Here is a 23,816-nt window from a genome sequence, read left to right on the forward strand (position 1 = left end):
AAAGGAAAATTAAAAGAGAGAAAGCGAAACATTAAAACGTTCCCGTTTGTAAGATGCAGTGCAGTACCGGGTCTACACATAGTTTAAATTAGTTTAGTCAAAGGAAAGCCAAAATACCGGCAGGCTAATATACCTCTTGTGCCACTCTTCTAATTGGCGAATTCGCTTGTCCCTAAGCATATAAAGGAGGGGTTTTTTTTTATATGATTATCTACAATAAAATCAATCGCAGTATTACTCTCGTTAAGTATTATTAAGTATTTGTGGGATAAATATAAGTAATATTTAGTTTTGATTATGCTTTTTGGAAAATGTCGCATGCTATGCGCGTGCATTTTCCGATTTTCTAACTTAATTTTTTTTAAAACCAACAAAAGATCAATCTTCAAAAACCCTCACTTTCTCACTCTATCTCTCCCTCTCTCTCTCTCATTCTCTTTTTCTCGCGCGCTATTTTGCTCTGACTTAATTCTATCTGTGGAGTGTTTTTGTTGTTATTTAAATAAAATATTTACAATAATAGTCCCGTAACAAACCGTAACCGGGGAGCATTGCAACATTCTTTGAGTTCTTTTGCCGACCTACACAACGACGTTTGTAAGCTCTCATACGCGAAACAAAAGAAAGCAAAACGAATGCCAACGAATCGGAACATCCGTGTGCTAAGCCGTTCCGTTCCTGTTGCAGTGCCGTTCGTTGTTTGTGTGTGAAACCAGCAAGTGAATGTCACTCGCCGGTATGTGTTGGCTGTGCGGTGTTTGGCCACGCGCGTCCCGTCACTTGTCCACACCGAGCAGCTTGGCAGCTTCGGAGGCGGATGAGAGCAGCACCCGGCTTAGGATGCCCTGGTCGCTGATGCCGAGCAGATTGCCGATCAGCTCCGAGTGCTGTTGCTGTTGGCTGTGGTGGTGGTAGTGATGGCGTTGGTTGTAACGCTTCCCTCCACCGGTGATGGCGGCCGACGCTGGAACCGTTGGGATCTCCGCAGTGGTGTCGGTGGTTGCGGTACCACGCTCGGCTGGTGTTTGGTGGTTCTGCTGCTGTTGCTCTGACTGCTGGATCGATAACGGTGGGCTGGAGCACTCCGCGTCCTCGTACTCGTCGTCGTCGGTAAGATCGGAACCACTGTTGGCATCACCGTGCCCATTGACCTTACCTTTGCGACCGTCCGACTGACCGTTCGCGCGACGGGAGGACATATGCCGCCGACCGGTGGTGGAGGAGGAAGACGAGACGGGGGAAGTGTTTCCATCGCCCGCGGTGTGCTTCTTCCGGTGGCGCAGCATGCTGTGCTTGAGGGTGAATCGGCGATCGCACACGTCACACTGGAACGGTCGCTCGCCGGAGTGCGTCCGCATGTGCCGTCTCAGGTCTTCCGTCGACCAGAAGCGACGCAAACAGAATGCGCAGATAACCTGTGGATTGGTGGGGTAAGGGGGGGTGGGGAAGAAGAAGAAGAAGGCAAACCGCAACGTTAATAAGGTTCGATGCTTGCACACGCACCATTGGAGTGGATCGCGAGCCAGGCCGTGCGGACATTCGTGCCGCCAACCTAACCTCCACGACTGTTAATTAAGGACTGACCTTAGACCTACCTTCCGATTGGCATAGTCGAGATACTTGCCACCGTTGTTGTTGTTGTTGTTGTTGTTGTTGTTACCACTCTCATCGTCGTCCGGTGAGCCGGTGTGTGCCTCGCTTTCGGTAGCCGATGCGGCAGCCTCGAGCGACACCTTCGCCATGAGGGTCGTGAACTCCTGCGGATGGGTTTGCTTGATGTGCTCCAGGCAGGACACGCGCTCGGCAGTCGAAACATCGCACAGGTGGCACTTGTAGGGAAGATCGGGCAAACCACCGGCCGAAAGCAGCCCCTCCTTGCCTTCTCCATCCTCGTCCTCCAGCGCCGCCGTATCCGCAGCACCGTGCTGATTGAACCGACGGTGCCGGCGTTCCTCCTCATTGCCGTTCTCCTCGTCGCGGTGATGGCGGCGCGCTGAACGTCGATGGCGTGTCTCCTTCTGCTGCTGGTCGTCCTCCTCCTGATCGTCCTCCTCTTCCTCGATCTCCGCATCCTCCCCATTGCCATTCTTCTTGTCGAACACTGGGTGCAGCTTGTCGTGCTCCTCCTCATCCACTGTTGCGGCCTGCTGTGCCTCAACTGCCTCGTTTTTTGATGCAACAGCGCAATGCTTCTCCTTCGACTGTGCAGCAACCTCCGGTTGAGCTTCCTCATCTTCGCCACTAGCCTGCTGCTGTTGTTGCTGCGGCTGCTCAGGTCCCTTCAACGAGGCAACAACCGTGGCCGAGCGCGTTCCCTTGCCGGAAATCTTCTTGCACATCGCCTCGGCCACCGCCACCGGTATCGGTTCCGGTTTCGGATCGAGCAGATCGTCTATCGGTACCGGTATCGAGACGGCCGACTCCACGTCACCGTGCTTGCGCAGCAGGTGCCGGTCACAGTTCGACTTGGTGGTAAACAGCAGCGTACACTGGGAGCACTTGAACGGCTTCTGGCCGGTATGCGTGAGGATGTGGCGGCGCAGCGAGCTGGACCACGGGAACATGCGCTGGCAGTAGGGGCAGCTGACACGATTCGGGGCGAGGCTGTACGCCGATTTCTTCTTCTGCTGCTGATGGGCGAGTGCCACCGCCGATGGGTTGGGATCATCCGTGCCGGAGTTATTGCTCTCCGAAGCGGACCCGGACGCCACCAGGCCCTCCTCATCGCTGTGGTCCTGGGACAGTGGTACCTGTACCTCCGGTCGGCTGCAAAGTATACAAAAATTGTCAGTTAGTAACCCTCAACGAAGACTTAATAAGAGCACCCACGGGTCTAATCTCAAAGATGTCTAGATGTCGAAGCGAAAGACTGAGCAATAGCCAGTCTTGTCAAGTAGTCTTAATTTCGCCCTCTTCGACTTCATAGTCTTGACCTCCAGCAGAATTCCTCCCGGGATCGTGCAAGTCTTCCGTCATCTCAAGGATGTCTAGATGTCGAAGCGAAAGTCTGAGCAATAGCCAGTCTTGTCAAGTAGTCTTAATTTCGTCGTCTTCGTCTTCATAGTCTTGACCTCCAGCAGAATTCCTCCCGTGATCGTGCAAGTCTTCCGTCATCTCAAGGTTGTCTAGACGTCGAAGCGAAAGACTGAGCAATAGCCAGTCTTGTCAAGTAGTCTTAATTTCGTCCTCTTCCTCTTCATAGTCTTGACCTCCTGCAGAACTCCTCCCGTGATCGTGCAAGTCTTCCGTCATCTCAAGGATGTCTAGACGTCGAAGCGAAAGACTCAGCAATAGCCAGTCTTGTCAAGTAGTCTTAATTTCGTCCTCTTCCTCTTCATAGTCTTGACCTCCAGCAGAATTCCTCCCGTGATCGTGCAAGTCTTCCGTCATCTCGAATATTGCCACTTACCTGAAGAAGTTCTCCAATGCCGGACTGACGGCATTATCCAGCAGCTTGGACACGGGCACCAGATCGCTGCTTCCGCTTTCATCGTGATTGATCAGACTACTGTTGCTACTGCTGCTGCTGCTAGACGACGCCTTTCTCGCGACGGAAGCGGTCACCGATTGGTTGTGCTGCTGCTTCGGTTGCTTACAGGATTGCGGTTGGTGCGGGGCAGCGTTCACCACCGGCTGCTCCTGCACCGTACCAACCTTATCACCCCCGGCGAGCTCCACCTTGGAACGGTTCTCTTCCAGCTTCTGCTTCAGTATGCGGTTCAAACTCGCACCACCACCACCGACGAGGTCGCTTTTCGGCTCGCTGTACGCTGCCACGTTCGCAGCATTCTTGGTGTCCGGGGCGTGGGGCATTTTTGCCCCGCGTGCGCCACATTCCTCCTCCTCGTCAATCACGAGCTGCGCATCATCCTCCTCTTCGTCATCCTCGTCACCGCGTGCATCATGCCCTTCTTCGGGTGCTCCGTCCTCCTCCTCCTCCTCCTCCTCCTCGTCGTTCTCTTCCTCTTGCGGCTCGGCCGTTGCTGGCGTCTGGTGATCCGCCTCGTCGTACGCCAGCTTGTAGTTGCTGCCGACATCGTCGAATGCACGGCGCTGATATTCACCATCGTGCTCGAGGTGGGACTGCAGGCGACGACGACGGCGACGGTAGCGCTGGCTCAATATCGGTGTTGCCCCGTCGTACTGCCGCTCCACCCGACACTCGTCTTCGTCGTCTTCCTCCGTTTCGCCGCGCCTTCCACCGAGTCCGGACGGCATAACGGGGGTCTGTTGCTGGCCGTAATGGTGGTTGAGACGCTGCTGCTGCTGCTGCTGCTGGTTCCAGTGCCCTGCCGCACCCTGCACAATCATGTTGTGCAGCAGCGGGTTCAGGTGACTGGCGGCCGCACCATCCTGACCGCTGCTGCCACCACCACCCATCCCTCCACCACCTTTGCCGGACTGCTGCGCTAGGATGGCGTACTTCACCTGCTCCGAAATGGCACCGCCTCCGCCGTTGCCGCCAACCGCACCGAACGCTCCCTGCAGGGCGGTCACCAGCGACCCAACCGAGCTGCTCGCAGTGGACAGACTCGCGCCGCTGCTGCTGTTGCTACCGCCACCTCCTCCCCCACCACCGCCGCCGCGACGCATCAGATGGTGGCCGCCGCGTTGCCGTTGGGACCAGAACTGTGGGTGCTGCTGCTTGATGTGCCGCTCCATGTTGGAGCGCAGCGTGAACCGGGCGGAACAGTGCTCGCAAGCGAACGGGCGCTCCGTGCGGTAGCGGCGCTGCTTCTGCTTCGGCATCAGCACACCATTTTTGATCACCATCTTCACCGGGCCGACACCGGACGAACCGGGGCCACCGGCCGCTGCCGCCGACAGGGGCGACACGCCGAAGCTGCCGACGCCGGCGGCGGCTGCGACCGCTGCCAGTGCCGCGGCCGAGGTGACTGGGGAGCCGCTGCCCCCACCGGTCGGATGCTGCGGCTGCATGGAGGACAGCTGACCGTTGGAACCGCCAGTTCCACCACCCGCACCCCCGGGACCGCTCCCGATCGGTGTGGCCATCGGCGAGGGCGAGGAGGGCGTGAGCAGCTGCTTCGGCGTGGCAAGCGTCGCCGCCGTCCCAATGTCCCCGGCCAGACAGTCGCCCCCCGCCTTGGTGACGCTGTTCGGCGGTGTGTCGGTGACCGGCGGTGGATAGAACGGGTTCACCAGCAACGGGTGGCGGTGGTTGCGACCGCCGGTGGATGTAGCGGCGGCCGTTACGGCGGCCGCCGCCGCCAGGTTCGGCAGCGCGCCCAGCGCGGCCGCCGACCCGGGCAGCATTGGGTTCTGCAGGAAGGGGGCGGCGTGCAGCGGGAAGGACGGTAGCTGCAGCGTGTTGTACAGCTGGTACAGCTGGAAGAAGTGCATCGGGTCGAGTTTGGCAAGCGTATCGTTGAAGAGCTGGAACTGCTGCTGCTGCTGGGCGAGATTGACCTTGGACAGCTTCGGCAGGTCGCCCCGCCGATGGGCCGCCTCGGCCTCCTCGTCCGCCTCACTGTCCTTCGCCGGTGGGGCCGCGTGCTGGTGTTTGGGTCCCATCCCGCCCTGCTTCGTGGACACCATCGAGCGCGGTTCGCTGCCGACACCATTCACCGGCAGCAACAGGTCCGCCCGGTGATGGTGACGGTGCATCGGGACGCCCTCGCTATCGTCGTCTTCGTCCTCGCCGTCGGTCGACAGCAGCGGGGCTGGCTTGCGGCCGAACGCGGTCGACTTCTTGCTGAGATCAAGCGCGTCCATGCTCAAATCGATCGGGAGCGGATTGCTGTTCACCTCCGCCGCGTGCTTGCCGCCGCCTTTCGGACGCAGCGCACCACCGTCCAGCGCGACGGACGTGGCCTTCTTGGCGCAGATGATTGGCGGGTCCTCCTCGAGCGACTGGTCCTGGTCCTCCTCGAGCGTATCGTCCTCATCGTCGTCCTCCTTCGGCGGTGTCAGTTGGTTCAGCTTCTCGAGGCTCTTCACCTGTATCTTCGCCGCGCCTGCTGCCGTGCCGAACGTGCCGTTGCCCACACCGCCGCCGAGCGGTGTCTGCAGCAGCAGGCCGGTGTCCAGCAGGGGGCTGCGGTTCTGGCCCGCCGCCGCGGCGGCTGCCACAAAACTCAGCGGCAACTGTGGCATCAGCATGTCCTGCGACTGCAGCGGCGTGCTGCTGCGTGCCTCCGGCAGACTCTGCTCGTCCTGGTACGTGGCGGTCGCCAGCATCGTCGGCGTGTACGACCCGTCGGCCGGCGGCGTGTTGAACAGCTGCAGCTTCTTCAGCGGATCGTCGCAGGACGAATCCTCCGCCGGGTGGTAGATGATGGCGCGCTTCACGTCCTCGCGCGTCGTGCGCCCGTGCCGGTTCCGCAGATGCCGCTCGCAGTTGGCCTTCGTCGTGAAGGCGTAGTTGCACAGCGCGCACTCGTACGGCCGGTCGCCGTTGTGCGTGCGCATGTGCCGGATCAGGGTCGCCTTGTCGCTGACGACGTAGCGGCACATGTTGCACTGGTACGGGCCCGGTCCGGCCGCCGTCACGTGCGTACGGTTGTGCCCCTTGAGGGCGCGCAGGTTCGGAAACACGGCGGTGCAGATCCGGCACGGGAACTGCCCCCGGAGCTTCATGCGCCGAAACTCGGCCGTAAACGCGTCCTGCGCCTCCTCCGGCTCGTCCCGCGACCCGGTCGAGTGGGCGTACATGCCACTGTCGCTGCCCGCACCGTCCTTGCCGAGCGAGGCGTCCAGCAGGCCGGACAGTGGCGTGTGGCTGCCGCCGTCGAGCTGGCGACCGAACAACCCACCGGACGATGCGACATTGATGATGGACTGAATGTCCGCGAGGTCCTTACCGCTGTCGACCATCTGCTGGTGGTGCTGCTGCTGCTGCTGGTGCGCGTGATAGAGCGCCATGTTGGAGGAGTAGTACGTCGGCAGCGCGGCAGTCGAATCGGTCGGCGAGGCGAGCGGTTCCTGCTTCAGCACCGGCACCGGCGACGAGAACGACTTGTCCAGCGAGGACGGCGTGGTCGGTGCTTCCGAAAACGTGCCGACGGACCGGTTCTGCAGATCCAGGTTGGCGAAGAAATCTTCCCGCCGCAGGTGGCCCTGCTGTGCGTGGTGTTGCTGCTGCTGCTGCTGGTGTTGCTGCTGCTGCTGAGTGCGCAGCTCCCGATGCCGGTCGTCATCGTACGGTCGGTTGCTGCGGTCGTCGTAGCACGAACCACCGTCCGACCCGGACACATCCGACGAATCCGACTCGCTCGACGCCCGCTTCCGTCGCGGCCCCCCGGTTGCCCGCTCCCCGCCCGTCCCGACCGCCCCACCACTGCAGCAGTCCGCCGCGTGCATCGAGAGCGTCTTCGAGCAGGGGAATGCCCGGTAGCAGCGGGTGCACTCGTACTTTTGGCTCGTCACCGGCGTCCGGATGCTCTGCTCGCACAGGTTTTTCGCGATCAGCGGAAACTTCTCGCTGGAAAAGTCGACAAACGTGAGATCCTTGAAGCCGGGCGTTATGTTCTGATAGTTGTTGTTGCTGCACCGGTGCGCATTCAGCGCCTTGTGGCTGCGGAACATGATCTCGCAGTGCCGGCATTTCGCCGGTATGGTCGGATGCTCCCGGTCCAGGTGCTGCTCCAGGCTGAGCATGCTCGCGAAATCGTTCCGCACGCAAACCGGACAGCAGTAGCGTTGCCCGCTCTCGACCACCGAACCCTCCAGCAGGTTGTTGTTGATGGTGCGCACCTTGCGATACTGTTGCGGCCGCTCGCTTAACGATGCCTTCCGCTTGCTGCCGCGGTGTTCCTCCTCCTCGTAGTCCCCTTCCTCCTCGTCCGGTTCGGGTCGACGGTGTTCCTCCACCATGTCAACGCCCATAAGCAGCTCCTGCTCCTTCTGCCGGCGCCGTCTGCTGCTGCCCGTCTGCTCCTCCAGCATCGCCAGCTCTTCCTCCTCCTGCTCGCCGCCACGGTCGTACAGGGCACGCTTCTTCCGCTTCGGCTGCCCATAGTCGTCCTCCTCATCCGCGTCTTCGTCCTCCTCCGGATCTTCCTCCTTTTTCTTGCGATAATGCCGGTTGGTGGCGGCCGCTGAGCCACCGTGCCCCGTGCGGCCACTGTTACGGACAGTCTTGTTGCCTCCCGCCCCGCTACCGTCGGACGATGAGCCACCGCCAACGCCCGCGCCACCCCCACCGCCGGCATCACTCTCGAAGCTGTCACGTCCGGACGGGTACTTGTGGGTGCGCATGTGCCGATGCATGTTCCCGTTGGTGGTGAACGTGAGGCTGCAGTACTTGCAGTTGAACGGCCGTTCGCCCGTGTGTACCAGCACGTGCCGATCGAGCGATGACGCCGACGACAGCACCTTGGAGCAGATTTTGCAGCAGAAGCTCGCGGACGCGACGGCCGTCGCCGCCGACTCCGACTCGGCATTGTGCAGCCGGATGTGATCGGTGAAGGCGCGCTGCGTCGGCGACACACAGTCGCAGATGGGGCAGACGTAGCGCTTCCCCGGCTCGGCCCCAACGACCGTTTGCTCCTCCTCGTCCTCGTCGTCCTCGGGTCGGCGGGCACCCGCGCCACGCTGCTTGCCGAGCGACGGGGCTGCGGTCGATGCGGCCGCTGCCTGGCGACGCTGCTGCTGCAGCAGCATCTCCGCCGTCGACTCCAGGGACCGCTTGCCCCGGGTGCTGCTGTTGTTGTTCGGCACCGTGCTGCTGTTGTTGTTCATCGTCTTCCGCCGCAGCATGTCGTCCGTCAGCTGGTGCAGATACTCGCTGCGTTGCTTGTTCGCCGACTGCTGGCGGTGGCTCTGATTGCTGCAGCTGCTGCTACTGCTGCGCCGCTGCTGTCGATGGAGAAGCGTCAGCTTGCTGGCCGGCGATGTGTTGTTGGCATCGTCCTCCTCCTCCCCGCTGCCCGCTGCTACCGGGGATGCGGTTTTGCCGGGTTCCAGCGTGTCCGCACCTGGGGACGGTGCCACCGCCGGATGTGTTACCTTCTCCCCGTCCGCGTCCATCGCCGGCTCGTTCGCTGTGTGCTCGGTTTCGCTGAGCGATGACTCTGTTGCTGCTCCGTCCGACGATTCGACTTTCACCACTGCCGGGGTATATGTGTCCGACGTGCCGGCGGATGCTGTGGCACCACTGGTAACCTCCGCACTATCACTGCCAGCTTCCATGTTTTGAGCGTCCAGCTGGCGGGTGGTGGAAGCAACCATCACTCTCACCACGGGAGTGGCTCTTCTACCGTCGTTTTTGCTCACGGTCACGTTTCTAGCAGTCCTGGTGTATGCCTGATTATAGGAAAAATGAAGAGAAGAAGAAAGAAAAATACATCAATAAGATGAAGAGCTCATCGTCTTAACTTTCTACTCAAAGATTCTTGAATTTTCAAGATTCATTAATACTCAATGATTGATAAATCGCTCGTGAAACATTATTTTAAGACCATTTTCGTTCGTTCTGCTTCGGAAATAATATCTTTTTTTTTAAATTAAGGCATTATAGGAACTGCTTGCATTCGATTACGTGAACCGAATCTTTGCGGATTGGAGAACCATTGAGGATTCATGATTCTTTTGAGAAACGACTTCCGATTTGAATGATTGCACACGAAAGATTCGTTTGAATCACTTCTCACGAAAGATTCGTTTGAATGACTCTTCACGAAAGATTCGTTTGAATGACTCTTTACGAAAGATTTCTTTAGAATGACTCCTCACTAAAAATTCGTTTGAATGACTCTTCACGAAAGATTCGTTTGAATCACTTCTCACGAAAGATTCGTTTGAATGACTCTTCACGAAAGATTCGTTTGAATGACTCTTTACGAAAGATTTCTTTAGAATGACTCCTCACTAAAAATTCGTTTGAATGACTCTTCACGAAAGATTCGTTTGAATCACTCCTCACGAAAGATTCGTTTGAATGACTCCTCACAAAAAAAATCGTTTTAATTGACTCCTCGCGAAAGATTCGTTTGAATGACTCTTTACTAAAGATTTCTTTAGAACGACTCCTCACTAAAGATTCGTTTGAATGACTCTTCACGAAAGATTCGATTGAATGACTCAAAAATAAAGATTCGTTTGAATGATTCCTCACTTAAGATTTATTTGAATTTATCCTCACAAAAGATTCGTTTTAATTGACTCCTCACTAAAGATTCGTCTGAATGACTCTTCTCAAAAGATTCTTTTGAATGACTCCTCGCTAAAGATTCATTTGAATGATTCCTCGCGAAAGATTCGTTTGAATGATTCCTCGTAAAAGATTCGTTTGAATGATTCCTCACTAAAGATTCGTTTGAATCACTCCTCACGAAAGATTCGTTTGAATAACTCTTCACTAAAGATTTGTTTCAATAATTCCTCATTAAAGATTCATTTGAATCACTCCTCACGAAAGATTCGTCTGAATGACTCCTCACGAAAGATTCGTTTGAATGACTCCTCACAAAAAAAATCGTTTTAATTGACTCCTCGCAAAAGATTCGTTTAAATGATTCATCATTAAAGATTTCTTTAGAATGACTCCTCACGAAAGATTCGTCTAAATGACTCTTCTCAAAAGAATCAAAACAGCAATACTCCATTGCGCCATTTATGGTTTTGTCCTCCAGTGCTGGACACTTCGCGGCACCTTCGATCTTTCCAAATCGTCACATTCTCCATTCATTCGACCTGGAGGTCAGACCCCCCCTCCACCACCCATCGGGTGCGTCTTATCGCATGCTGTAAAGCGGCGATGATGATGACGATGTGTGTGTGTGCGTGCATCCAATAATCGATTCGTGTGCCGCCTCAGAGCCTATCCAGTGTTGACCGTTCAATGCTAAATTGCGACGGAAACAACGACAACCGCACCGAAATCCGTACACGCCTAGAGAAGAAAATCACTGGAGATTAACGGCGGCCACCGCGTATAACCGCACCAACACATACGGCACCGCGCTGCGTAGGTGTGGTGGGTGGTGGGCGCGCGCGCAACGCCCGACTGACGACCGTCGAATGATGATGAAGTTGCACATGAGCACACCGAAGCCAAATAAATATCGTAAACCACGATGGGAATTATAGCACAAGCAGCAACAACAAACCACACTATTGCAAAGTCGATGTTGACCGCCATCTTCGCGCACCAACACACACACACCGAAAACGAACCAGATGGATCTGTAATGGCGCACGCAGTGTGCCCAGCTAGTCAGGATGGCAGGATGGGGTAATGTCAATCGACCTACCCACCACCTCCCCACTAGCTTCTGGGCTTGAACGGGGTGAAAACATTTCTACATGGCTAATGGGGGGTTGGCTAGGGTAGGAGGGCGGCTACTGGGAGGGCACCAGAAAAAAAAAAAAACGTATCTTCTCCTCGCTCTTATCAAAAACCTCCAGTAGCAAAAGCAGATGCGGGGCCGGCAACAAACCCACCCTGAGATGAAGGGTGAAGAAAACCTTACCCTCTAAAACACGAACCACCCCTCCCTCCCCCCAAAAAGGGGAGGTACAGACGGCGGCCGATAACGATAAGCGCATACAAATTTGAAGTTCATTTAGATGGTAATCACTCATCGCGATCCGGAAAAGGGAGTTGCTTGGGTGGGGGGTGTGGGGAGGATGGGCGAGTACAATTGATGAGCATCAGCAACCAAAATTGATGTTGATGACACCAGAGCACCACGTTCAATTTTTCCCTCCCAAAAGGGGGTGGGTTAGCGTGGAGGTGTTGTGGAGTTCCGAGTCACAGATTGAAGCGGGGGAGGCGAGAGTTAGTTCAATCTTGGAATCTATTGCGATAAAGCCGAGCTCGTGATAAGTGCACACGCGATGTCCGGCTCAAGGAGGAATGCGCGATAGCGCCTACAGGGCCGAGGGCGAATTAGACGCACCTCCTTCAAGGGCCGTACGGACAGAGTTGCCTGATGCCCCCGAGCATCTACCACGCGGCGACCGACTCCGATTCGTCCCAGAAGCCCCATAATAGAGCTGCAAGGACGGCCGAAACGCTGGTGGGAAGAAAAAAATTAATTCCATTAAAGCCCACTCCACCCCCCCCTCCCAACGTCTTCCCAACGTGTCGGGGGAGAGGGATGTGAAGACATACGACTCCACGAGTTCCACTGGCGTTCTGGAAGTCCCGCATCCTTAGAAAACAACATTGGGAGCCAGAAAGATTGGTCGATTGAATGCTTGTTAGGAATCTCGCCTCCACTGCATACAGAAAACCGACAGATTGCATTGGACAACAGTGGTATTTGGGGTGTTTTTGGGGGGGACAGGCTGCCCCCGTATAACGTGTCAAAGTGGAGGAAACGTGAGCAAAAGGAGGAAGAAGAAAAAACTGCCAACGAAAGAGAGTGAAAATGAATCATCGTCACGCAATGATCTGCTTCCCCCTGCTCTGCCCACCTTCCTCACGCACACGAGTGTATCTCCAAACTCCCCCCTACTGTACCTACAGTATATGTGCATGTGTGGCAACACTTCCGGTCGCGGACATGCTGTCTCCTCCCCCCCCCCCCTTCCCCTTCGGGAGGCTATCCATATGTCGTTTCAGATTCGGAAAAACACACACACACACATTCACGTTGTGTGTGTGGGACACAAGGGAGGATATTGTTCAAGGCATATTGGGTTGCTCTTGTGGTCCCCGGTGGTACTCTCCAGGGATTTTGTGTTCTCTCTCTCGCATATGCACATACAGCCCCGGGCAAGAAACGGGAGAAAAGGGGACAGAGGGTGCCGGGGGGGGGGGGGGGAAACCAAGTCCGCCAGCTCCTGTGGCAGTGGCAGACATCGACACAACCTCAATTCCCGGGGATCTTGGAGTGTTTCTAAGGCCGGGGGGAAGCCATTCAGGATGCGATACTAGCACTACACGTATGTTGAAACTACCCCCCACGCCCCCTCCCCCACCCACCATACAGCTTACACACGGGTAAGGTTATGTTCTTGCAGGGGGATTTTTTTTCCTCCACATGTATTTGATAGTAGTCGCCCAAAAACCGTCACGGTCCCTCCTATTTATACATCGGTGGATGATGCAAATGGCGGACAGCGGAGGTACCAGGCCACAGCAAACCTGCCGGTGTATGGATGGTTGTATTGATTGGAGTTACCGAAAGGATGTTCGCAGGGGGGTGTTGTGTTCACTGTCCCAAGAACCATCAGAAACCGCTCAAAACACACCTTTTTGATGGATGGCATGCGTCGGCAAGGTCTTTTGCCCAAAGATACACTCATGCTTGGCCAAGCATCACTGGCGTAAGTAGAAGCAATGTGTGAGACACTAGTGCTGACGCTACCTAGACGACACTGTTGTAGGGTTTCGTTCTTCCGGTTTTTCAAAGGATTGTGATTCATCAAACAAACAGTGCCTTATGACGCATATTGTGACGTACTGTTGGACTTCAGGCTGCTCTGATCTAATCTGATTCGGAATTCAAAACAGGACGTACACATGGGAAGAATCTTTTGCGCCCCAGGAACCCCAGTAACTGATGTTGAACAGCACTAGACACTCTAATCACAACACACACACACAAACAACACTCTTTTACACACAATCACAACACAATGCAAAGGTTTTTAGTAAGGCTAGGGAAGTTACAATCCGCGGGAGACGCTTCAAAAGACCGTCCAGTGAATATCACTCGTACTTTGCACCGTTCCATGTCCCGCTCTATCGCTAGGTTGCGTAAAGCGAACCCAGGCAAGGATCCGCCTCCAAGGTGCGGCGTTGAAGCTGCTTAAGCGCTGCCGTGCATACCCGCCGTACGTGCGCACGCATCCACGTGTGCTGTCGCCTGAAGCGCGACTCCCAGACTGAACCGAGGTCGAAAGGCGACCGGAGCTGACGGATGTACACCGTTTTCCCAGCAGCACAACCAGCAGAGCAGCGCATTGGAGAGTGGCAAACGGGAGAGAGCGAGAGAGAGCCCAGCGTGCGAGAGATCAAACCGTCGGAGCGATCTCGTTCGCGCGTATCCTGAGCAGCAGCAGCACTCCCGGCATCGGTTGGAAAGAGAGAACCGCACACAGCTGCGCACCATCCACAGCACAAAAAACGCCCGCGTGCTTCTTTCACAGACATTCGGACTGCGTTCCGAACAGGGATCCGCACAGAGCCTCTCCTCTTTGGGTCGTATTGCGGACTCCACGCAACACACACACACACCTGGGTTTTATTGGTTTTTTTTTATTTTTATTTGACTAGTGAGAGCAACTCTTCTCCGATCTATCTCTTTGCTCGGGTGCGGCACCCTTCTTATAAGCATGCACACACACACACACATAGGTGTAGAGGCACGAAAAGGGGCCAGGTTGCAGGAAGATGTCCTCACGGGCTCCACACTCACAACCAATAAGGGGTTTTCTCCCTCTGTCCATCTCTGGAATCTTTCGCAGCGTCCCTGCTCGTAGCGGTACCGTTTTCCTTTTCCCGCACGCTCTCTCTCGCTCGCTCGCGTCGGTCACACACGATTGGCTGCTGGCTGTCGCTGGTCTCGGCTTGCGCATCAAAAAGGCTTCTCCAACAGCGCACAGCGACGACCCGGATTCGCTCGTTTCGAGATGAAGCGCACACACACACACACGCAGAGACATAAAACCACCATATGCGTACGGTGTAAGCGAGGAGGTTCGCACACGTTAACATCGTACGTTCGGCTTCTCCATCGCTAGCGGCGTCCATTACAATTTACATTACAAACCAGCGGGTTTTTGGTTGTGTTTTGTGAGACAAACTTTGTCTCATCCACCCAGTAATGCCCGGGAAAATAAAATCCCTTTTGAGCGCTAAACACACACAGACACAACATCATCAATCATCCAGCTCCAACAAACATGGCGCGAGCGCGTGAAAGAGCGAAAGAGAGAGCCGCTCGTCGAGCGGTAAGGAGCTGATTGGGAAGGGTCGCCGCGTTGTTGTGGCGCTCCCAACGGCAAGATGCTAAGCAGCTGCGGTGTGGTTTTTTTTTTTCTTCAGCTCCACCAGATAGGAATCATCCCCGCCTCTACCTCACTCACCCCCGCCGCCGTACCTTATACCGAACAAAGCATCCCTTTTGCTGGTGGTCTTGCGCAAACGTAACACACCCGCCCAACAAAAGGAAACAAACTGCTGCTAGGGTATATCACCCCTCTCCCCCCCGCCACATTACCAACTTCCGAAAAGGGATGTTTTGCTCTGCCATTCCTGCAAAGACGCAGCTTTACGTCCCCGTTCTACCACTGGCTTTATCTTTCCAGTGAGCGGGCAATACATATATGTATATATATAGCAACCATTTTCCTTTTTGGTCCCGTGTGCGCAGCAAACACAAGGAGAGCGCTGCCTAACAGTGGCTGTGGTTCGCCGTCAGAGGACTGGCCGTATCCCGCGCGCCATGATCTAAAAGATGAGGACACTCAGCAGGGCAGGGGAGGGGGTGGGGGATGTGGGGGTTTCCATTCCCTCGAGCGCGGAAACAGGAAGCACACCGCGGGATAGAGCGAGACGCGAGCCTTGTACGAGGGATGGGGTGGGGGAGGGGGTGGGGAAAGGGGGAAGGAGAACCCAACCGTTGGAGCGGGGAGGGAATAAAATCACCCAACCGTAACCGTGCACGACACACATCACGCGGAAGGAAGGACGCCGGTGTGCTGCCACTGTCGGTTATTTTCCATTTTTAAACAATTGTGCTGCCACACAAAAGGGTTGATGAAGGAAAAGGGAAAATGAAAGGGTGAAAGAGAGAAAAGAAGATAAACAGCCGTGGACGGGAGAGAAAGAGAGCCATCTCAACAACAGATTGAGAATTATAGGAGGCAGGATTCGATCGAAACCGAAAGACCGGGGGGCGAGTGGGCGAGGGGGGGGGGTGTGAAGGGCGAGGAGCAGAGCCCACAACAATCATCCCCACAATTTGCTCTACACGTTCTGTCGGTTGCTCTTCCCCCACAGAGGCAAGGCTTTGGGGTTCTCTGCTGGCTTTTTCTGTTGTTGTTTGTTCCTTCCTTTGCTTCGCTTCTGTCTCTTGTGCGCCTGCCAGCAAACGGCGTGGCACGGCTGGCCCAACAACGAGGCGAAATCTTATTGATTCGTTACCAAGGAAACGGTCCGGGACCACCACAGAAAACCGAAATCCCCGTGCTTCGCTTGGCGTCCCACCAACAGAGAAAGGTGGTGGTTGAGGAGGGGGAGGAAAGAGGAGAGGGGGGGGGGGTTGAGAGAAGGGCGATGTTTCGCTGTGGATCTATGTGTGCGTGTGTCGTTGATTCGTTCATCTTCCACAGGCGCAAATAGCCTCAAACCCGGTTGGAGTCCTCGGGCAGAGAGACAGACGGCCTCATTTGCATGCACCAATCCACACCCACACAGACACAGAACCCAGCATTATATGCCCAGATCCATATTATAATACACCTCCAAACCTGCCTGGCACTGGCACTGCCGGCGGACGAAAGCGGGCTGTATGAGATGAAGCATGGAATTCCTGGGGAATTGCTCCGACCTGAAGGAGAGCCAGTCCTTGGAGTAATTGGAGGCCGTACAGCTCGAATTACGCGATATGAGTCACCGGTCCCCACCCCGCGGGTGAGTGGTTTGCCGTGGACAACACCACGGACAAAGATCGCCGAATCGAGAGGAGAGACCTTGAGTGTTTTTCGTGTCAGCATCGAATGTTGATAGCAGGCTTCCCCCTCCCCCCACCCACCCACCTTTCCTTTGACGTCTGCTTTTTGGGGGACCGCGAAGGTGTTCCGTCACACATCGAATACCCCCGGAGGGGGTGGGGGGGGGTGGTTGCTCGCGCCAAAGCAAACGATTTTATATGCGCCGTCGCCGCACTTCCTTCCTTTCGCGCATTATTGAACCAGCCCAGGTGCTTCCTGCGAAAGGCGGAACGTCATGTCCGACGAGCGGCACACACACGCTGAAGGTCGCCCCCCGGGCAGAAGGTGCGGCGGGCAGGGGAGCAGATGATGAGCGAACGAAAGATCGGGTGTGATCGTGAGGATGGGAAAGGCGCACCCGAAACGGCCCGGGGCGGTTCGCTCAAGAGTGTCGATACGATCTGCGAATTGAGGTTTGGCTGCTTCTATAGTTCCTTTTCGGAAAGGAATAATTTAGACATTCAGATCGTTATTTTGGAAGTTGCTATAAGAGGACCATCGGTCAGAGGAGAGACCAAGAGGACCAATTTACCATCGGTTAGTGGAACCGACTCTTGTAAGACGAGATCTCCAATACATTAGGATGAAGTTTGACATGAGCATTTGCATCCTTTCCAAGACATTCGCTACTGTTTACGCTACACTTAAACAACGCCATCTGGGGGCAAAACCCATAAACACACCGCACACAAAATATCGACATTCAAAAACGCGATAAACTCGGGGTCTTCTCATGCATTTTCATTGCACCATACGTAGCCTCCTCCTCTCTCATGCTTTTTTCGAATGGCAAATCGAAGACAAATCTTCCCCTCCTTCCTTCCCCCCCTTCCCCCGGTTCGTAACGTTTTCTCGTTTGAGTTGCTGTGTGTGCTGTACCGACTTCGCAAACGGTCGCAAGTCCTGCGCAAAACAGATCTCCGTATCTCTCCCCCGCTCTCGTAAAATGGCGGATTTTACTACCCCCTCACACCACACACACACACACACACAACCAAAACCCTTACCAACCCCCCGTCCACATCATCATCATCCCCCAATCATTTTCGTTGTCCTTTTTCCACTCGGCAAGGATGTTTGTTGCCTTCGCGTTATCTCTCTCACTCTCTCTCTCTATTATTATATCTATCTCTCGCTCTCGCTCTGTTTCACATATATTATAGATGTTTTTTTTTAATGGCTTTTTGTTGCTGCTGTGGCAGATATCACAGTAGACGGCAGTTGGTTGGTAGTTACTTTTTTTTATTATTATCGACTGACCCTCGTAGCATCCCACCGCACGGTAAGACGCACACCTCTCGTGAAGTCTTCGTTCGGTTCGGTGGATCTTTAACCCAGTCACAACCTTCACGTACAGAACGGCAAGCGCGTACCAACGGGCGAAATCAGACAAAAGGAAGAGAATAAGAGCAGAGAGTCTTTACTTGCAGTTCAAAATACATTCATCCACTCCACTGTACATTATGCATTAGGCCATTAAAGCGAATGTCCTTCCCGGCGAAGATGGGTTGGAGCGGAAGAGAATGGAAGATAGCACTGTATACAGATACCTCTTTACCAACTGCGCTATCGATCTGTTTTCCCCGTAGATGTTGCACGGAGGACGGACTCTGGCGCTGCCCATCTTCCATCCAACTGCCACGGTGCAGTGACCACCCGTCGGCACGATTATGGGGCCCAACTGCCGGCCCCTTGAGAGAAGACCTGGAATCCCGACGTTTCTCAGACGGTGTGTGTGTGTGTGTGTGTGCACTCTAATCAAATTATGCGATTAGTTCGTCCACCCACGCTCCCATCAACCCCCCCCCCCCCACCGGCCCCAATGTGCTGCTGTCACACGCTTGTCCGAACTCTTCTCATACGGCGGAAAGATGAACCGCGTGCACAGCTCCGTGAGAGGTGCCACACACACACACAAACCCCCCCCGTGCAGAGTACAACACTGGGGGCGATATTGATTTTAGATGCCGCTCGGTGCTACATTGCCAACCCGCGGCACGGTAAAACTCTCTCTCCTGAAGGTGAAGTAACAACAACAACAAAAAACCGCACACACACAGATACCAGAGCTGATGTTTGGGGAGGGTGAAGACGTGGATAACAGTCACAAACCGTTCTCGTATCTCAACCTGGAGCGGGAGGACTGTGGAGCAGTGACATTGGGAAGCCCAAAATAAATAAACCAGTCACATATCGTGCAGGCGACTCGTGCCCTGGATGTCTTTGTATGTTTGCAGTACGAGCAGATGGAGTTCGCTTCAAACGATACTACAACCTCTTCTTGCCACTATTGTTGCAGGCTTTTTAGATTTGATGTTTAGACTAAAGAGCCTTATATCTCCACGTACAAGAATGAGATCTCTCCACTAGTTATCCGTATCTTAGCTAGCTAAGGCTATTCTCTTGAGGGATGTACACAAATCTTCATCCAAGAATTGGAAATAGTCTCCAAAATCCTGTCTTGCTGTTATTGCCGGATCTCGGCTGTGATGTAACAACACCCAACATTGATGTCTAAGTGTCTGGGCTACTCCTCTAAGTAACATCCCGCTCAGGAGTTCGCTCCCAACAAACATCTTTGATGACACCCAACACCCAACATTGATGTCTAAGTGTCTGGGCTACTTTTCAAAGTAACATCCCACTCAGGAGTTCGCTCCCAACAAACATATTGATGACTCTCTGATGGTGGTCTTAGGATCGCTCCATCTCCCGTTCCATATTTGCCCTCCTTAATGAACTCTTCCGAAGAACTTGGATAACTCCCCAAAAAAAAAAAACCTACCAATTCTACCTTGCTGAGCTCGTCGGATAAGATCCCGTATATTCCAGGTGCTCGCGTTACGAAATCTTGTTGTGTAAAGGTGATTTCCCACCGCACCGGCCGCAGCAGTAATTCTACATGGCACCACGCGAAATTCGCTTCCACCCGAGGACTTCCCTGGTGCCCGAGAGACGATCAATAACCGTGTAGGGGGGGGCATGTATGTATGTGTGGTGCGTGTTTCTACTGTAGCGACGCCATCGACCGCCATGAGATTTCCCGGAAAATTACTTTCACAGAACAAAGAAACAGAACGCAAAGACACCTCCCCCCTCGTGCTCGTTCGGTTTGATCCTGGAACTGTGCGTGGGTGAGGGGGGGTGAGGAGGCGGAGGGTGTAGGGAAATTTCACCCTAACAGAAAAGAAATCGCTCGTAAGGCTGCCGGAAGCGATTGAGAGAGAGAGAGAGCGAGAGAACACGATGGAGCGAGAGCAGGAGAGCTTCATTTCCGGCCGATGATTGGCGTGAGGGAGTCTCCCTTTGCTAACGCTTGCCCTCCACCCTCCACCCTCCCCCCCCCATTATATCATCAAGCTAAGAGATGCAAAAGAGGCTCTGTCCTGTTGTTGGTAGCAGCAGCAGCAACCGACGGCAGGTGGCGCCGACACAACGAAAACAAGATGGCGACGGCAATCTGCTCATAACGCACACACTGGAAGGGAGACCATGATGTCTGTCGGCCCCCTTTACCCTACCCCGCCCGCCCACAAGTACTGTTGATGTAGAAAGAGGGGATGACATTGCATCCCTGCAGGTTTTTACCACTGTTGCCACAACAGCGAGGGGGACACTCAGGACTCACGACCCTCGGAAAATAGATCTCCCTCACGAGTGTTCCCGTGGTACCAAAAATAAAACCTCCCAAGCGCACCAACCAAACACACCGCACACACTGTATTATGGAGTATCCCTCTGCTTCCTTCTTCCGGCTTCCGCTTCATCTATAATTCATCCCACCACCCCCATAAAGCCGTCGCTTCGGGACCGTTTGGTTCGCGTGTGCAGTCGTGAGTCATGAGTTATCCCCCGCTTCGGTCGAAACAGGCCACATTTTCTGTGCCAGAAATCTTCCACCCAAAACGAAGGCGAGGGGGGGGGGGCTTCATTTTGTGTTTCCTTGTGCACCGGAAAACCCGGAGCACGGTGGCTCTCTCCTTTACACGTTCATCCTCCTTCCCCTTCCCCTCCCAAAAGGCACCAGGGGGCAGCATTAAACCGCTATAGAAGCTTCCCCACGCCCGGGCCTTCTTTGCCGTGCCCCCGTTTGCCCACCTACATCACCCCCCTCACACCACTGTGTGTTGGATGGAACGTTCAGATGAAAAAGCGCTCCGCAGAGACCCCTGGGAGAGAAATCGATTCCACCTGCTGTTCCCTCTCTCAACCTCCCAAACTCCAGGGCTCTCGACCTGAACTGCCACCGAACCACGCTTAGCAAGCGAACTTGACCCAACCCGAAGCGGTATGGCGGAAGGGGAGGGGTGGAGTGCGGTAGGGGGGGGAGGGACACCTACTCAACCTCCGGCCGTTGCCAGGCAGCGGCATCAGCGTGCACACAACTAAATGGCTGCCGCAGGATGCAAGGAACCCCCCAAACACGGCAGTGTAGTTGCGAGCGTGTGAGCGGGACAGCACGGTGTTGCTGCCCTCCTGCTTGCCATAACTCTTCTCGCGGGCCTGACAGTCTTCTCACTCCCCACAAAACAACCGGTGGAGGTGGAACAAGCGATACTGCGGGGTCTGGGGAAGAACAACCCAAGAAATGCGAGGAATTTCCTCCAACAGCGGAGAATTTATATCCCTGCCACGTTTGCGTTGCTTCTGTCTCGTTCTGTCCTGCCGGGGGGTGGCCGTTCTGCATCCAACAATGTTCTGAGCTTCGGTTCTTCACCCTTCTGCCCCCGAGGTCCGGAGCGCTCGAAAACCGTCGACCATCGCCACCCAATTCTCGAGGCCTTCTCTACACCGAGTTCGACCCAGCACCGGAATCCTTGGTGATGCGCTGTGTTGATGTTGGGGTGAGGTGGTCTTGCCTTGTGGAAAAAGGTTTCCGCGGGTGGTACCATGAGAGGGGGGGGGGGGGGGGGCATTATAGCATCCCTGCACATACAAAAACGGGGATATTTGTATTTTACTGGTAGGATTGGAACATTATTTTGACAGCTGTCAAAAGCATCCATTCATCAAGCTGTAAGTAAGTCAACTTAACTTTAAGGCTTTGTAGCTTAATGTAAGAACATTCTAGCTAAAGATTTAAACTTTTTTACACAAAACCGACACCCAATGGAACTGTTTATCTTCCTTCACATATTTGACAGCTGTCAAAAGCATCCATTCATCAAGCTGTAAGTAAGTCAACTTAACTTTAAGGCTTTGTAGATTAATGTAAGAACATTCTAGCTAAAGATTTAAACTTTTTCACACAAAACCGACATCCAATGGAACTGTTTATCTTCCTTCACATATTTGACAGCTGTCAAAAGCATCCATTCATCAAGCTGTAAGTAAATCAACTTAACTTTAAGGCTTTGTAGATTAATGTAAGAACATTCTAGCTAAAGATTTAAACTTTTTTACACAAAACCGACACAAAACGGCACTGTTTATCTTCTTTGACACATTTCTTTCAACCAATAGACCTTCTTCCAGTGTCGTGGGGAGTTGGATGGATTTGTTTCCACCGTCCCCGATAAGAAGCTGCTTTTAGCTAATGAAATCACGAAATTGATTTGAAAATGCGTGCCATCTTCGGGAGGCTCTTTGTGCACACCCTGGGGAGAGGGGGGGTTTGGAGGGAAAAAAAGGGATCAATATGGCCGAACAGGCGTACAAGACCAAAACGGAAAAAAAAGAAGACGTTGCTCCTCCACAGAACATATCCACGCGCTACGGGCTGAAAGATTGGAGCGTTCCCGGTGGCGCGGTGGGTAAAGGTGGGCCAGCGCGCGGTGGGTGACAGAGAAATGTGCCTTGCGCTGTATGGTTTGCTACTTCCTTTTCCCCCCTCCCCGGGCAACACACAACTATCTTTCCATCTTCTGCACGTCACATTTCCTCCATCCCCAACATCCCTCCTCCTCCCCCCACCCCCATCCTCCTCCATCAAATTCCCTACAATAGCGAGCGGAGAAGGGAAAGGGGCAAGGGCGGAAAAGGGCTCCGGAAAAGGCTCGGTTGTGCGCAGGTCATTAAAAAAGAGCGCATCATCATTCCGGGGTCCGGACGAGCGTCGCCGTGTGTTTGTGCCTCTTTTTTCGGTCTGTTCTCTGCTCCTGCTTCAAAAAAACATCGCTTCTAGAAGGGGTGTGGTGGGGGGTGAATGAAAGCGGGCACGCTTTTTCGCAAAAGCCTCTCCGAGATGGATGCGGAGGGGGGGGGGGGGGGGGGGGGGGCTTGTGTGTGAGGCAGCAGCGCTCGCTCTGAAAAGCGCTGCCTATTCCACACACAAAGCATCACACATAAAGCGCGGATCGATAACACCCGGGCAGCCGAGGCAGCCGCGAGGCCTGGTACGCTACCAGCAGCAGAAGAGCTCCAGTGGGAGGAGAGCGGGCGCGCAAAAAAAAACGAACCACCAAAACTGCCGAAAAAAATAAAAGAAAATGGTGGATGAAACGCAGAGCCGTTCAAGTAATTGGCTTCGGTTTCGTCCACAACATCAGCGCGCACCCGGGGGGGAAAATGGACAGGAAATATCGTTTGATAAATCTGAGCGCGTAAACAACAGCCCGAGCAAAAGGTTCTAAAAAAAACCACACACACCCCGGCGGGCGCCATCGGCAAAACGGAGGGCGTTGCACTCGCGCAGCGTCCGCCATCAGCGCGCCGCCGAGAGAGGCCGGCCATCTTTATCGGTCGGTACGCATCTTGCAAACACCCGCCCCCTCTGGGCACGCATATTCGCCAGCTAACTTCGGCACGCGGCCTGAGATTGGTCCATCGGCCCCTGCCGCAACACATATATGAGTCGTCAATCGATCACTGTAGAAGAGACGCTTCTGCACCGGGGAAGACCACCTCGTAACTCCTTTTTTCCCACTGCCGGGCAGGGGAACACACACACACATTTTGATTGGAGAGGACGCTTCATCTCCAAGCGTCTCTTGGGCTGCAAAAGCACCGTCTATAGCAAGGCCTCACCCACTCCTCCCCGGTGGGGGGGGGGGGGGGGGGGCTGGAAGATTGGATGGTGAGATGGATGGGAAGCGACAACAAAAATCGATCGGCGAAGAAAACAGGTTTTTTTTTTCCACGCCGCATGAGACTTTCTCTCCCTGTCGAGCACAACACACACACGCGTTTCATCCTCTTTTGTATGGCTTTTTGCTTCTCATCTACAGGCACACCCACACAGCAGCGCA

The 23,816-nt window shown here is 54.6% G+C and overlaps 1 protein-coding gene across 1 annotated transcript; it reads right to left on the reverse strand.

The window, feature by feature from the left end:
- Positions 1–776: 776 nt before the first annotated feature.
- On the reverse strand, positions 777–9,258 carry LOC128714883 (uncharacterized). The gene is made up of 3 exons (XM_053809768.1): positions 3,410–9,258; positions 1,596–2,766; positions 777–1,415 (listed from the first exon to the last, which is right to left on the reverse strand). Exons 1-3 carry the CDS (start codon positions 9,187–9,189, stop codon positions 777–779), a joined length of 7,590 nt encoding a protein of 2,529 aa, XP_053665743.1. The 5' UTR covers positions 9,190–9,258.
- Positions 9,259–23,816: the final 14,558 nt, after the last annotated feature.

Source organism: Anopheles marshallii, chromosome X, assembly GCF_943734725.1.
Source record: "Anopheles marshallii chromosome X, idAnoMarsDA_429_01, whole genome shotgun sequence".
Lineage (NCBI taxonomy): Eukaryota > Metazoa > Arthropoda > Insecta > Diptera > Culicidae > Anopheles > Anopheles marshallii.